At 50.4% G+C, this 14,843-nt stretch overlaps 1 protein-coding gene across 2 annotated transcripts in view; it reads right to left on the bottom strand.

Annotated features, from left to right (window-relative positions):
* DYNC1H1 (dynein cytoplasmic 1 heavy chain 1) overlaps positions 1–14,843 on the bottom strand; it is a 121,050-nt gene that overhangs the window by 23,144 nt on the left and 83,063 nt on the right. For both annotated transcript variants that reach the window (XM_040332865.1, XM_040332866.1), the window contains exons 53-64: positions 12,717–12,834; positions 11,415–11,630; positions 9,221–9,433; positions 7,713–7,840; positions 7,337–7,490; positions 5,985–6,131; positions 5,736–5,886; positions 4,467–4,720; positions 2,537–2,671; positions 2,313–2,407; positions 706–880; positions 520–595 (exon numbers count right to left, since the gene is read on the bottom strand). In XM_040332865.1, coding sequence (XP_040188799.1) covers positions 520–595; positions 706–880; positions 2,313–2,407; positions 2,537–2,671; positions 4,467–4,720; positions 5,736–5,886; positions 5,985–6,131; positions 7,337–7,490; positions 7,713–7,840; positions 9,221–9,433; positions 11,415–11,630; positions 12,717–12,834 — 1,862 coding nt within the window. The remainder of the gene's footprint in view (positions 1–519; positions 596–705; positions 881–2,312; positions 2,408–2,536; positions 2,672–4,466; positions 4,721–5,735; positions 5,887–5,984; positions 6,132–7,336; positions 7,491–7,712; positions 7,841–9,220; positions 9,434–11,414; positions 11,631–12,716; positions 12,835–14,843) is intronic.

Here is a 14,843-nt window from a genome sequence, read left to right as displayed (position 1 = left end):
GTCCTCAAGTGGTTAAACAAGTGATACTTACCTCCGTGTAAGGGTTTTGCACAGAGTGGCCCAGATCCTCTTTTCTGCCCCCCCCCCCCCCGGCTTCTCCTTATCAAGTGCCCCCCTGGAGAGCCGCTTTCCAATGGGGGGCACTCGTGTGGGTGCGCTCCCAAGTCCTGCTGCTGCATCCATTGACGCAGACAGCAGGACTCGGACTTGGATTTTCCCCCCCTCCATCACTGGATTTGATTGACAGCAGTGGTAGCCAATGAGGACCCAAGACAGCGGCTGGAGCTCGTCCCCGTTTCTGGGGTGAAAAAAGGGGGTGGGGGGGCAGAAGTACAGTACAGAACTTTTTGGTTCAATTATAAAAGCAGCACACCAAAATTCAAAATGTTTTTTGAAAAAGGAAAAAAACCCAAACAATTTTCAGAGCAATCTGCACCCCTTTATCAGGCACACAGGTAATGGTTGAGGATAAGACCCGTGTGGTGTCCCCCCCTCCCCCCATGAATGATGGACACTTACTAGCGGGCTTCTCTTCACTCCACAGGTACGGCACCGTCTGCTCCGGAGAGCTGCTCTCAAGCCAGATGCAGAATTGCTGGAAAAGGAAAGAAAAAAGGTAAGTCCTCAATGCGGATGACTCTGCGGTGGGAAACGTAGGAGGTAGACATCTGTCTGCACACAGGAGGAGGACACAAGTATACTCACATCATCAGCTTCCACCTTGGCTAGAAGATCCCTGAAGGCCGGCAGATTGGAGAGTCTCACCATGCCTTCCACCTGCTCCTCCGTCAGCCCGCTGACTTTTGGCACAGAGGAGGAACTGAGGACGATCTCTCTTCCCCTGAGGAAGTGCTGGAACTCCTGATCATAGGTCGGCTCCCTGAAATGAACACAAATAGAAAAAGGATTACTACAACAGCAGTGCGGCCGTCTATAAAAACTACACTTCCTGAAGACATCACAGCGCCTGCGGGGCGCTTCGCTGAGAGGAGCTCACAGTGTGCAGCGAGATCCGAGTTATCAAATTCAGGACAGGACCGTGCAAGACGGAAGGTGATCCGATGTGAAGCTGAACTCCAGCTTGATGTCCCTCACCAATATGCGAGGGCGCTGGATGTGCGGTGTAAAGTGTAGCTGAGGCTAAAGCTAGCATATTGCACGGTGTTCCGAGATGGAGCCGAGACTTTGTCTCCTACCCAAAACACAGACGAGTCCGATTGGTGCTCAGCCAGAGAAAGCAATGAATTCTAGCAAAACTTCCTCCAATTGGCTGAGGTTGTGACATCATCCCGCCTCTCTGTATACATCACTTTCTCTGAATGGCTGAGGTTGTGACATCATCCCGCCTCTCTGTATACATCACTTTCTCTGTATGGCTGAGGTTGTGACATCATCCCGCCTCTCTGTATACATCACTTTCTCTGAATGGCCGAGGTTGTGACATCATTCCGCCTCTCTATACATCACTTTCCCTGAATGGCCGAGGTTGTGACATCATCCCGCCTCTCTGTATAAATCACTTTCTCTGAATGGCTGAGGTTGTGACATCATCCCGCCTCTCTGTATACATCACTTTCTCTGAATGGCTGAGGTTGTGACATCATCCCGCCTCTCTCTATACATCACTTTCTCTGAATGGCTGAGGTTGTGACATCATCCCGCCTCTCTGTATACATCACTTTCTCTGAATGGCTGAGGTTGTGACATCATCCCGCCTCTCTGTATACATCACTTTCTCTGAATGGCTGAGGTTGTGACATCATTCCGCCTCTCTGTATAAATCACTTTCTCTGAATGGCCGAGGTTGTGACATCATCCCGCCTCTCTGTATAAATCACTTTCTCTGAATGGCTGAGGTTGTGACATCATCCCGCCTCTCTGTATACATCACTTTCTCTGAATGGCCGAGGTTGTGACATCATCCCGCCTCTCTGTATACATCACTTTCTCTGAATGGCCGAGGTTGTGACATCATCCCACCTCTGTATACATCACTTTCTCTGAATGGCTGAGGTTGTGACATCATCCCGCCTCTCTGTATACATCACTTTCTCTGAATGGCTGAGCACCAGACTCTAGGGTGTTCCGGATATGAGAGACGAGAAGTCTCGGCTCCAACCTGGAACACCGTGCGGTATGCTGGATGTAGCCTCACCTACACTTTAAACAGTGGCCTCACATGTTGGTGAGGGACATCGTTGATTTGGCTGTAAAGTAGATCAAAAGCCGGAGTTCAGCTTTCATTCGGGGTGTCAAAATTATCCCAACCTGCAAAGAAGAAAAAAAAAAGACAAAAAAATAAAACACCTTACCCAATAGTTCCCTTCAGCTTAATCCTGGCCAGAAGCATGGCAAAGGTGATGTGGTCCTGATGCAACATTCCTCGGGCCACCCTGTTGAAGGCCACCTGGAAAATAAGAACGTGGAAGGGTCACCGATTTATGTTCTGTACAGCGGGGGATCAGGGATCTCATCCATCAGAGGATGATAATCTGCATCTTATACCATCATGGGGGGGGGGGGGGGGTCACTGTACCTGGAAGAGGTCTTTGGTGATGACAGACAGACGCTGAGTGTGATCGGTGATACCTTTGAGGTTGGCGTTCTCATAGAGCACAGTGTGGTAGATGTCCAGGAAGAATTGCAAGGAGTACTGGTACAGGAAGTGGATCTACAACCAAGGAAACAAGTACTATTAAATCACAACACTTGGTGGATCATTCATGGGCAAAGCAGATCTAAAAGGTTCCTTTTCCCTGAAGAGTCTTCCGGGCTCCGAAACAAAGAGTCTTCCGGCCCCCGAAAGAAAGAGTCTTCCGGGCCCCGAAAGAAAGAGTCTTCCGGCCCCCGAAACAAAGAGTCTTCCGGCCCCCGAAACAAAGAGTCTTCCGGCCCCCGAAACAAAGAGTCTTCCGGCCCCCGAAACAAAGAGTCTTCCGGCCCCCGAAACAAAGAGTCTTCCGGCCCCCGAAACAAAGAGTCTTCCGGCCCCCGAAAGAAAGAGTCTTCCGGCCCCCGAAAGAGTCTTCAGGGCTCCGAAAGAGTCTTCAGGGCTCCGAAAGAGTCTTCAGGGCTCCGAAAGTCTTCCACCCGTCGGATGCAATGAACGCGATACGTCACTTCCGCTCTTTGCTGGAACGCAGCTGAAGCGATACGGCGTCCCCGCTTCTTGAATTGTTTGTACCAATGTATGTTATGGTTTTAATTAGGGTTGTCCCGATACCACTTTTTTAGGACCGAGTACGAGTACCGATCCTTTTTTTTTAAATGTGTCCCCATATGCAGCCATATCCCCCCACATATGCAGCCATGTCCCCCCACATATGCAGCCATGTCCCCCCACATATTGCAGCCATGTCCCCCCACATATTGCAGCCATGTCCCCCCACATATTGCAGCCATGTCCCCCCACATATTGCAGCCATGTCCCCCCACATATTGCAGCCATGTCCCCCCACATATTGCAGCCATGTCCCCCCACATATTGCAGCCATGTCCCCCCACATATTGCAGCCATGTCCCCCCACATATTGCAGCCATGTCCCCCCATACCTTGATGCCGCCGCCGCATGGGTTAAACAGCGTGCGGGGAACATCACAGCTTTCATTTGAATAGCTGTAGTATTCCCGCTGCGCCGCGTATAGACACTCCCCCTTGGACAGATCCCGAGCAAGGGGGAGTGTCTATACGCGGCGCAGCGGGAATACTACAGCTATTCAAATTAAAGCTGTGATATTCCCCGCACGCTGTTTAACCCATGCGGCGGCGTTGTTGCGGTATGCGACGGGGTCGGCGGCGGCATTCGTTGCGGGGGGGGGGGGGGGGGGGGGGTTTGGGTGGGAGTTTTTCAAGTATTCTATTTAGGTATCCCGCAAATACTCGGTATCGGGACAACCCTAGTTTTAATCCTTTTAAAATAAATGATCGTGATGTGCTTCACCATGGAAGCTTGTTTGTTTCTTTTCTACATTACTCCACGGGTGTTTGAAGTGGTGACGGCACGATCTGAGTCTGGAGGGACCGGCGCCATTGGTTGCTCGTCTTGCGTATCTTGACTACCTGTAATGGGTGTCATGGCGATTTGGTGGGTAGGATGTGTGACAGGTGGTGGTAGAGGAAGACGCAGTCACTTCTAAATCGTGGTTACAAAGATCAACCTTTATCAGTTAATTTGTCATTGTATGGATGTTCCTGACAGATCCCTGTACTACACATTGGACTTGTTTTGCACAATCGCACTTTATTGGAATTTTAGATTTTTTTTTTATTCTGCATATTGCACTTTGTTCATGATCAACATGCAATCATCAAAATACAGAACAGAAAACGCGTTGTCGTGTCACAAAGTTACTTTCAATGAAAACTGTACATGTGTTGCTGGACTTGCAATACTAAAACCCCGCCGTCCTCCCCGCACCCCACATGCGACTCTCCGTCATACAAGGAGACGGTCAGAGCTCCTCACCTGTTTGAGGGATTCCATGGTGAAGTAGATGCTGCTGCAGGCGGTGGAGAGGGGTAGGTACTGCTGGGACACAGTCTCCACCTCCTTCATGATGATGTCCGTCTCCTGCACTTTGCGGGTGACCTCGGCCGCCTCCTTCTTCAGGTTCTCCAGAGTGGTGATGATGGTGTCATCGTCCAGTATGCGACCTTTCACCTCGTTGAGAGCCTGAAGAAGAGATTTCTCCAGCTGTCTCAGGCGGAGCTGGAACTCACCTGGAAAGTAAGAAGACAGTTATTTCCCTCTCCCTGCATGGAAATGTAACGGTTACAGTCTCTGCCCCTCCTTGTCCCCAACACCCCAGAGAGCTATCCCCTGCTGTGTTATGTACCCTTTGCTGTCGGACTATAAGCCGCAGTTTTTTCTGGGGGGGGGGGGGGGGGAATGTCCCTGCGTCTTATGGTGCGAATAGATGACAGGCACCGCCCCCCCCCCGCTGGCAACGCCCCCCGCCGGAAGAGGCAGGAGAGCGGATTACAGACTCCCAAACCCCCCGTGCGCGCCAGGCGATCTTCCGGCTGGTTCCTGAGGCAGAGGAAGGCGGAAGTGATAACATGAGGAAAAGGCTGCGTTTGTGGCCGCGGTCACTGTGCATTGCCTATGGGCCGCGGTCACTCTGCATTGCCTATGGGCCGCGGTCACTCTGCATCGCCTATGGGCCGCGGTCACTCTGCATCGCCTATGGGCCGCGGTCACTCTGCATCGCCTATGGGCCGCGGTCACTCTGCATCGCCTATGGGCCGCGGTCACTCTGCATCGCCTATGGGCCGCGGTCACTCTGCATCGCCTATGGGCCGCGGTCACTCTGCATCGCCTGGGCACTGGAAAATATTTTAGTATACCATTTGGTTCAGAATTTTTTCTTCTTGTTTCTCCTCCTCTAAAACCTAGGTGCGTCTTGTGGTGTGAAAAATACGGTATATATGAAAATATAAATATGTTTGGGGGTTCTGAGTAATTTTCTAGCAAAAAAAAAAAGGAAAAAGAAAAAAAATATTTTTACATGCAAGAGAGGAGTGCCAGAATTGGCCCGGTATGGAAGTGGTTAAGTTGCATGAACTACTTTAAAGTCGCAACTTTAAGTTGCGCATTTATGAATGGTTATCATTGGAAAACATGGGGAATGGCTTGTCATGCGACTTTGATGTCCATAGAGGCATGACAAGTCGCACACGTGTGAATGGAACCGATACGTCCCGCTTCACTCAACCAGGACGAGCCTGAGCTCACCTTGAAGTTTAAGGAGATCCGATCGCTTCTCATCCACATCGGGTCGTTCTGCCTTCAGGACCTCGTTCAGACACTGGCTCTGCAGACTGCTGCGAGTCACGGTGAAGTTGACAAATGTCACACGGGAGCAAAGATCTGGCGGGAATTCCACCTATATAGAAATGGATAAATAACAGTAAGCATGGGGGGGGAAGGGCGCCATTCAAGGTGTCATTTCTTAGAACCCACCTGTGTATAAGAGGTACTTACCGTGGGGTCTCTGGTGGAGAGGAATATTACAAAGGATGGGGACAAGTCAATGTCCTGATCTCCCAGTGTGATCAACACTCTGCCACCAGTTCTACGAACCTCGCGGTTCAGGACGGGGTTCAGGATTGGATCGTAGCTTTCAACATCCTAAAAAGGGGGAAAATATAAAATAAAAGTTACAAAGCATCAAATCCCAAGAAGTAGTAGGAAGCAGACATGTGCAATTCGTTTAGTGCCCGAAAAACTCAAGGTGGTTTCGAAAGTTCGGAATACTTAAATTTTGAAAATTCCAAAATCCAAATTTTTTCGGATTTTTGAACTTCAGAATTTACAAGAAAAAAAAAAAAAATGCAAAAAAAAAAAAAAGGAACACATTTTTGGCAGTGCACATGTCTAGTAGGAAGTAGAACTACACATACATTTAGCTGACCCCGCAGGACTTCCTTTCCGCCATTAGCAGTTCTTAGTCTTTAGGGGTAACTGATAGCCAGCCTCAGTCAAATCACTTTGTTCAAGTCCAGTCATGTACCCCCCCCCACCTGTAGTGACATTACACCAGACCAAGCAAAAGTGTCACCAGCACACCATGGATCTCCACAATGGATCCAAAGCTTTATTCAGCGATTGCATCGTTGCAGCAAACATGTCAAGGCCTTGAAGGACCCCTTTTTCATCTGACCATGCCCAATAAAGGGGTCCTGCGAGGATCTGATGCATTGATATTTTTGCTGCAATGATGTGATTGCTGAATAAAGCTTTGGACCCGTTGTGGAGATCCATGGCGTGCCGGTGACATCCTCCCACTCTGACTATTCACGGTTCCAGCCGGTGGTTGCTTGAGCACCCATTTATATGCACAGCCAGTCTCAGGGCTGGTGCAAGGATTTTTGACAGCCTAGGTGAAACCTCATTTTGCCACCCCTGACTCCACAGCCTTTGCCCTGCCCATGTGACAGAAGGCATTGCTATACAGAAAGCATCGGCTCTGCTTCCGCTGGCTCCAGTGCTGCACCTCCAATTACACTACCAGTCGTATCGAGTTCGTTACATGCTGCAGACGTGGAGGGAAACCAGTGGCCGGGCGCCCCTAGGCAGCAGTGAGCCCTAGGTGACTGCCTAGTTTACCTAATAGTAGCACCGGCCCTGACCATTCTACAGGAACGCGAGCGCTGGGAATACGTTGTAATATTACAGGCAGACTGGGCTGAATATATTACCACACTAAACAGCTCCGGTGTGATTACATTTCACCATTCGGTACAAGAAAAGCCGACAACCGTCACAACCAGGAGAAGGATGGAATTGGACCATTTGGAGGACCCCTTGGTTCAGTTTGAGAGATCAGACCTCACCTGGACAAGTAGCGGGTTTCCAAAACGCAGAGCGCTTTCCAAGTTCTTTCTGAAGGCGTCATCCAGGAAGCTTGTGCGGGTGATCTTGCGGTCCTTGTATTCGTTCATGATGAACTCTGTTGCCTGGCCCGACGGGTCGATGATCAGAGGATACCTGGAACACACACACAGGATTGTGGCATCTGATCTCACATTGGCTTTACCTTCTGGTGTGTGTGTGTGTGTGTGTGCATGTGTATGTATTATTATTTATATGAATATATAAACACACACACACACACACACACACACACAGCATACCTGAATCTATCAAAACCATAACAAATAAGACCCCCGAAGTGATTAGCCCTTTAATTATTGAATAGAAGAGATGTACCTGTTGAATCGTTTCAGCATGATGGCGTTCTCTGTACACAGGTCATCCGCAGGTAAGGAGCTGGCCTGCCAGCGAAGCCTTTCATCTGCATTGGACAGATATTCTGTTCTGGCAATATCTGTGCGGAACTGTGGACAAAAAACAAAAAACAGTAAGTAAAAAGGGGGCACGGTAAAAGCTGGTAAAGCAGATTCAGATCATTCTGGTATTTAAATTATTCTATCGCACATTAAATGTGTTGCAGTGTGCCGACCCAATAATTTTGAATAGTCTCATCGTACTGAGAAAAAGAAAGAAATAAAGAAAGAAAGAAAGAAAGAAAGAAAGAAAGAAAGAAAGAAAGAAAGAAAAGAAAGAAGGAAAGGAAGAAAGAAAAAAAGAAAAAAGAAAGAGAAAGGAAAAGAAAAAGTGGAAAGAAAAGAAAGCTTACCTGTACTTTTTTTTTAGCACAACACCAACACAGAGGGCCATATTCTCGTACTTTCTGCGGCGGTATCGCGTAAGCTATTTACACTACGCTGCCGCAACTTACTGGAGCAAGTGCCGTATTCCTCAAGCACTTGCTCCGTAGTTTGCGGAGGCGTAGTTTGCGGAGGCGTAGTGTAAAAGGCCCGGCGTATCCCCGCGTATTTCAAAGGGGGCGGCTTATATTTAAATTAAGTGCGCCCCCGTTTCGATCGAAACTGCACATGCACCGGGCTAAAAATAGTGTAAGTGACTTACACATGTCGGATCTTCAGCGTATCTATGCGAAAATGATTTTAGGAATCACTCGCATAGGTACGCGGGCCAAAAAAGAGAGATGACGGAGTTTCCTGAGATACTCCGTCGTAACTCTACTGAGAATATGGCCCAGAGTGGATTTCTGTGTCTGATGTTAAACAATGAAAGTCCAATAGCTCGTCATCCAAAAATCATTGGTACTACAAGGCTCACCATTCATGGAATCTGGTACCATGGTGTAAAAATGAGGCGTGAATCTGGCCAAAAACAAATGAAAATCTTCTTTTCTGCAACACCAGATTTTAAAAAGGGGGTTGGAAACGCTCATGGATTTTCCCCTGAATGCATTGAGGTGAACAACATTCCCCTCTTGCTGCAGCCCCCCCGTGCCCCCGTTTTACTTGCCTAAAACCCAGTCTTTCTTCTCCAAGGACGAGCACACCAGATCTAGCTGGTGTCCCGATTAGATAGATTAATAGCAGCGGCGCCATTGGCTCCCACTGATGTCAAACAAATCCAATGACATGGGCACCAAGGGGGCGGGGCTGAGTTCCGATTTCCACATCAATAGACGCAGAAGAATGACTCTGCAGTACGCCCGTGCGGGTGTCCCAAAGGAGAACGTTTCTCCAGTGCGTCACTCGAGAAGAGGAGGAACTACCAGCGTCACAGAGGGACCCCAGAAGAGGAGAATCAAGTGTCGAAAAACGTATAGAGAAAGTGTGGAGGAAAAACAAACCTTTAGCAACCCTTCAAGCAAGAAAAGGCGGAGTAGAGTAGATTACCTGGATGTTGGCTTGCTGCAAATGATGAGACCAGGTGGTGAACAAGTTCTGCCTCATCTGCTGGTCGAAGTATCCAGCGTAGGCGATAAACGCCGCGGAGAGCAGACAGTCGCCAGCAATGGTGGACATCTGGTTTTTGAAGGTTTCGCTGGTTTTCTCCCACCTCTCGCTCTCCGCAGACAAGCTTTTCAGGAGTGCAGTACTACGGTTCACCTGGAAATCAGATCATATATAAAAGTGGGTGCAAGATCTATAGAAATAAGCCTGTGGAGGAGGTCACCTGGCATTGTGACCAAAGGCCCATCTTCAGTGTATTATGCCATAAGATTGGTCCATCTGATGCCAAACATGCAGCCACCTCCATTACATATCTGTCTGTGGTTTGGAACAATGTCAGGATCCCCCCCCCCCCCCCCCCAAAAAAAAGTTCTCTCTTCATATCCTCCATCTCTCCCTCCATATCCCTCCATCTCTCTCTCCATATCCCTCCCTCCATCTCTCTCTCCATATCCCTCCCTCCATCTCTCTCTCCAACCATCTCCATATCCCTCCATCTCGCTCTCTGCCTCCATCTCTCTCTCTCTCCATATACCTCCCTCCATCTCTCTCTCCATATACCTCCCTCCATCTCTCTCTCCATATCCCTCCCTCCATCTCTCTCTCCAACCATCTCCATATCCCTCCATCTCGCTCTCTGCCTCCATCTCTCTCTCTCCATATACCTCCCTCCATCTCTCTCTCCATATCCCTCCCTCCAACCATCTCCATATCCCTCCATCTCGCTCTCTGCCTCCATCTCTCTCTCTCCATATACCTCCATCTCTCTCTCCCTCATGTCAACACAGTGCAAACTTCTGCTACACCGATCTAGATCTGCTCAGACATGTGACAGATTTGGCCACATAGATCCTATGCATGTGTATTCTATATACCCGCTCAGAGCCCACCCACCCAAAATTAGGCCGGGACGTGTTCATCTAAAGGCCCGTACACACAATCTGATTTTCCGACAACAAATGTGTGATGGAAGGGTTTTGTTGGATAATCCAACCGTTTGTGTGCTTTAATCGGACAATTGTTGTCGGATTTTCCGACAAGAAATGTGGGGGTCGCAGGCTTTAACCGCTTGCCGACCGCCGCATGACTTTTTTACGCCGACAGAATGGGCGTAATTACACGTCCTTTAATTTGCCTTCGTGTGCACTCGCGACCCTGTCGCGAGCTCGGGACCCGCGGACTCCATGTCCGCCGGTGTCCCGGAGCCAAAGAACGGGGAGATGTCAGTGTAAACTCATCTCACCGTTCTTCCTAGTGACATGTCACTGATCATCTGTTCCCTCCCATCGGGAGCGGCGATCAGCGACGTGCCATGGCAAGCCACGCCCCCTAACAGTTAGAATCACACTTAATAGCTTCAGCGCCCCCTACAGGTTAACCCCTTCCCTGCCAGTGTAATTTTTACAGTAATCAGTGCATTTTTATAGCACTGTTCACTGTAAAAATGACAATGGTCCCAAAATGGTGTCAAAAATGCAGATCACCGCCATTACTAGTAAAAAAAAAAAAATGTCAATCCCCTATTTTGTAAACGCTATAACTTTTGCGCAAACCAAACGCTTGTGATTTTTTTTCCCAAAAATATGTAGAAGAATACGTATCGGCCTAAACTGAGAAAAAAAAAAATATGTTTTACATATTTTTGGGGATTATTATTGTAGCAAAAAGTAAAAAATAGTGTTTTTTTCCTTCAAAATTGTCGCTCTATTTTTGTTTATAGCGCAAAAAATAAAAACCGCAGAGGTGATCAAATACCACCAAAAGAAAGCTCTATTTGTGGGGAAAAAAGGATGTAAATTTTGTTCGGAAGCCACGTCACACGACCGCGCAATTGTCAGTTAAAATGAATCGGTGCCGAATCGCAAAAAGTGGCTCGGTCTTTGGCCAACCAAATCCTCCGGGGCTGAAGTGGTTAAAAACTGTCCAACAAATGCGCGATGTCGGATTATCCGATCGTGTGTCCGTCAGAATACGTGTATGTTGGCTGAAAAGGTTCTGCCGTCTGTATGCAGAACAAGTTCATGGCCAAGGCCCTTCGGACAAAAATCCACGGATTTGTCCGATGGAAATCTGATTGTGTGTACGAGGATTTGGAATCAAACACTCAGTGGAATTCTGTGTCCTCCATTCTTCTTACCTTGGCTTCTACAGCAGCCAAATCGGCTTTGATGGCCTGAGCTTCGGAAATGAGGACGGCGTACTCCTCCTTGTAGCGGGCAATGCTGGACTCCAAGTCTCGGATCATCTGCTCCACTTCATTGGCCTTTGCCTGGTTGTCGTTGGCATCGTCCTCCAGTTTTTGGAGTTCGTTCCTCAGGGGCTCCACGCGCTTCAGCATGTCGGCGTAGTTCAGCTGTACAGGAAAATAAAAAAAGGAATTTATTCTGACAGGCTTGTCTTTTTGGAGGCTGCCTCCAAGAACCGAGCTAGAGTTCTACCCAAATGGTGACGGCATAGTCCAGGAACAAGTTTTCCCTCTGCAGGGCTCAACATTTCAAGTCCTGAGCTACTAGCCGGGTCTCAAGGGTTACTCGCCACCAGTTGCCCCACCCAACCCCTACCCTGCCCCGCCCCTAACCACACCTTCACAAATTCTCATGAAATGACACTTAAAGTTGTTAATATTTATTTTTATAACTTAATTCTGCATTTTATCTGCCCCCCCCAATGCAGCCCGCTTGTGTCCCCCCCCCCCCTCCCAATGCAGCCCGCTTGTGTCCCCCCCCCCCTCCCAATGCAGCCCGCTTGTGCCCCCCCCTCCCAATGCAGCCCGCTTGTGTCCCCCCTCACAATGCAGCCCGCTTGTGTCCCCCCCCCTCCCAATGCAGCCCGCTTGTGTCCCCCCCCCTCCCAATGCAGCCCGCTTGTGTCCCCCCCTCCCAATGCAGCCCGCTTGTGTCCCCCCCTCCCAATGCAGCCCGCTTGTGTCCCCCCCTCCCAATGCAGCCCGCTTGTGTCCCCCCCCCCCTCCCAATGCAGCCCGCTTGTGTCCCCCCCCCCTCCCAATGCAGCCCGCTTGTGTCCCCCCCCCCTCCCAATGCAGCCCACTTGTGTCCCCCCCTCCCAATGCAGCCCGCTTGTGTCGTCTCCCCCTCCCAATGCAGCCTGCTTGTGTCCCCCCCCTCCCAATGCAGCCCGATTGTGTCCCCCCCCTCCCAATGCAGCCCGCTTGTGTCCCCCCCCTCCCAATGCAGCCCGCTTGTGCCCCCCCACCAATGCAGCCCGCTTGTGTCCCCCCCCCCCTCCCAATGCAGCCCGCTTGTGTCCCCCCCCCCAGGGCATTACTTTGCCCAGGGGCCCATGATGCTATTAAGACGGCCCTGAGTGCCACATAAGCCATTTCAAAACTAGGAATTCCGCCAAGGAGGTACATTCACCTGCAGAAAATAAACCCAATAAACCCTTCAACACAAAAGTCAGCAGAACATCGGCGCGTTACCTGAGCAATCGCCCATTTGACCATAGGCCCACAAGCCAGGGAGGCTCTGTTCACAATTTCATAGTTGTAGCTGGGATTGGACATATAATTCTTCTTCATTTTCTCACGAATGGCGTCACTAAGGGAGGGAAATAAAAAGTCAGGTTTATACGAGAACAGCGACTACACAGCAGCGATTAACTGCGCTAACCGACTAAGGGGGCAATTCTGAGAAACTGAGCGCCTGTCCTGGTGAATTGTGACAGGGCCTCTTCTCTCACCCTTGGTCAATGGCGGGGGACGCAGAGACACAATGGCGGGGGGACGCAGAGACACAATGGCGGGGGACGCAGAGACACAACGGCGGGGGACGCAGAGACACAACGGCGGGGGACTCAGAGACACAACGGCGGGGGGACGCAGAGACACACAATGGGCTTTTTAGCAGAGAAGAAAAAGCATTCAACTCTTTGATAGGCTGTTAAAGTGCAAGTTCACCTTTAGGCCCCTTTCACACTGAGGAGTTTTTCAGGCGGTACAGCGCTAAAAATAGCGCTGCTATACCGCCTGAAAAACGCCTGCACTGCATACTCAATGTAAAAGCCCGAGGGCTTTCACACTGAGGCAATGCGCTGGCGGGAGAGAAAACAATCTCCTGCCAGCAGCGGTGAGAGGAGCGGGAAACCGTGGCAATACCGCCCGCAATGCGCCTCTGCAGAGGCACATTGCGGGCGGTATTAACCCTTTATTGGCCGCTACCGGGGGTTAATACCGCACCGCTAGCGGCCGAATCCCGCGGCAAAACCGACGGTAAAGCGCCGCTATACCGCCAGCGCGGCTCCCGCCCCAGTGTGAAAGGGGCCTTACAGAAAAATCAGAACTTACAGTCAGTGCCCCGATTTGTGTTTTACTGTGGGGGGCGTTGCTTAGTGTGTGACGTCACTGATCGTCGTTCCCCATGACAGTCTCACTAGGAAACATGGGGAGAGATTTGTTTACACTTACCTCTCCCTGTTCTTCCTCTCTGTGCCCCGATCGCGGGACACCAGTGCCGATCGGGTCAGCTGTTCCCGCAGGGACGGTCAAGGGAGCTTAGGACCGGGTCGCGAGCGTGCCGGCGGCGGTGCGCGACCCACGGCTGGGCTCTTATAGGGGACGTACATGTACGCCCTTGTGCCCAGCCGTGCCATTCTGCGTGCGGCGGTCCTTAAGCGGTTAAGCAGGTAAAGTAGATCTCCTTCTGCAGCCAAACTGGGACATGGCTGGGTGTTGTCTGGCTACAATATAAATTGACCTGTAATCTTGTATGAATTCTGTGTATTCAGTGCCGATCCTGACCTCCCTGGGGCCCTAATCAAAATGACATGTCACGTTAAAGTTGAGAAGCGCGGGGGGGGGCTCGCTGCCGAAAATGGCATGTCGCATTAAAGTTGAGAAGCGGGGGGGACAGGGGACGCCGACATGTCACATTGAAGATTAAAGTTGAGAAGGGGGGGGGGGGTTTCTTTCTGCTGTCGAAAATGACAAATTACATTAAAGTGAGAAGCGGGGGGGGGGGGGGGGCCGACTTCTTACCTCTTCTCCCATGCAGGCAGCGAGTTGAGAAGCAGGGCGAGGGGCCGAAAAGGACTTCTCACCAGGCGGGGCCTCTAGTATATTTGGGGGGCCCTCCACAGGTTTGCGGAGGCCCAAAGCAGTGAGTATAGTGAGCCTATAGGGCGGATCAGCCCTGTGTGTATTTAGCGACGTGCCTGGAGTTTTGCCGAGTGTCTGCACTAAGGATGAGCTCCGGTGTGTTCGCATAGAACACGTGCAGAGCCCGCCAGGAAGTCTGCACAGCGCTGCTCTAATCACAGCCAGGGAGACATTTACCGATCTCTGCCGCCGAGCATCGGGACAATGTCTCCCTGCCTGTGATTAGCTCAGTGCCGTGCACACTTCCTGGCGGGCTCTGCACGTGTACACTTCCTGGTGGGCTCTGCACGTGTACTATGCGAACACGCCGGAGCTCACCCTTAGTCTGCACTGGACCCAGCACACTTCATGCAGCAGACTGGGTGAGGGGTGAACGAGCAGATCTATATCTGGGATCAGATCCTGATCAGTTTAGTTATCTGCCTGAAGATGGACCACATGCACGCCCCTCCA

Source organism: Rana temporaria, chromosome 13 (genome assembly GCF_905171775.1).
Source record: "Rana temporaria chromosome 13, aRanTem1.1, whole genome shotgun sequence".
NCBI classification, from domain to species: Eukaryota; Metazoa; Chordata; class Amphibia; order Anura; family Ranidae; genus Rana; species Rana temporaria.
The sequence above is the reverse complement of the archived record's forward strand: the minus strand, read 5'-3'. Positions and strand labels throughout refer to the sequence as shown.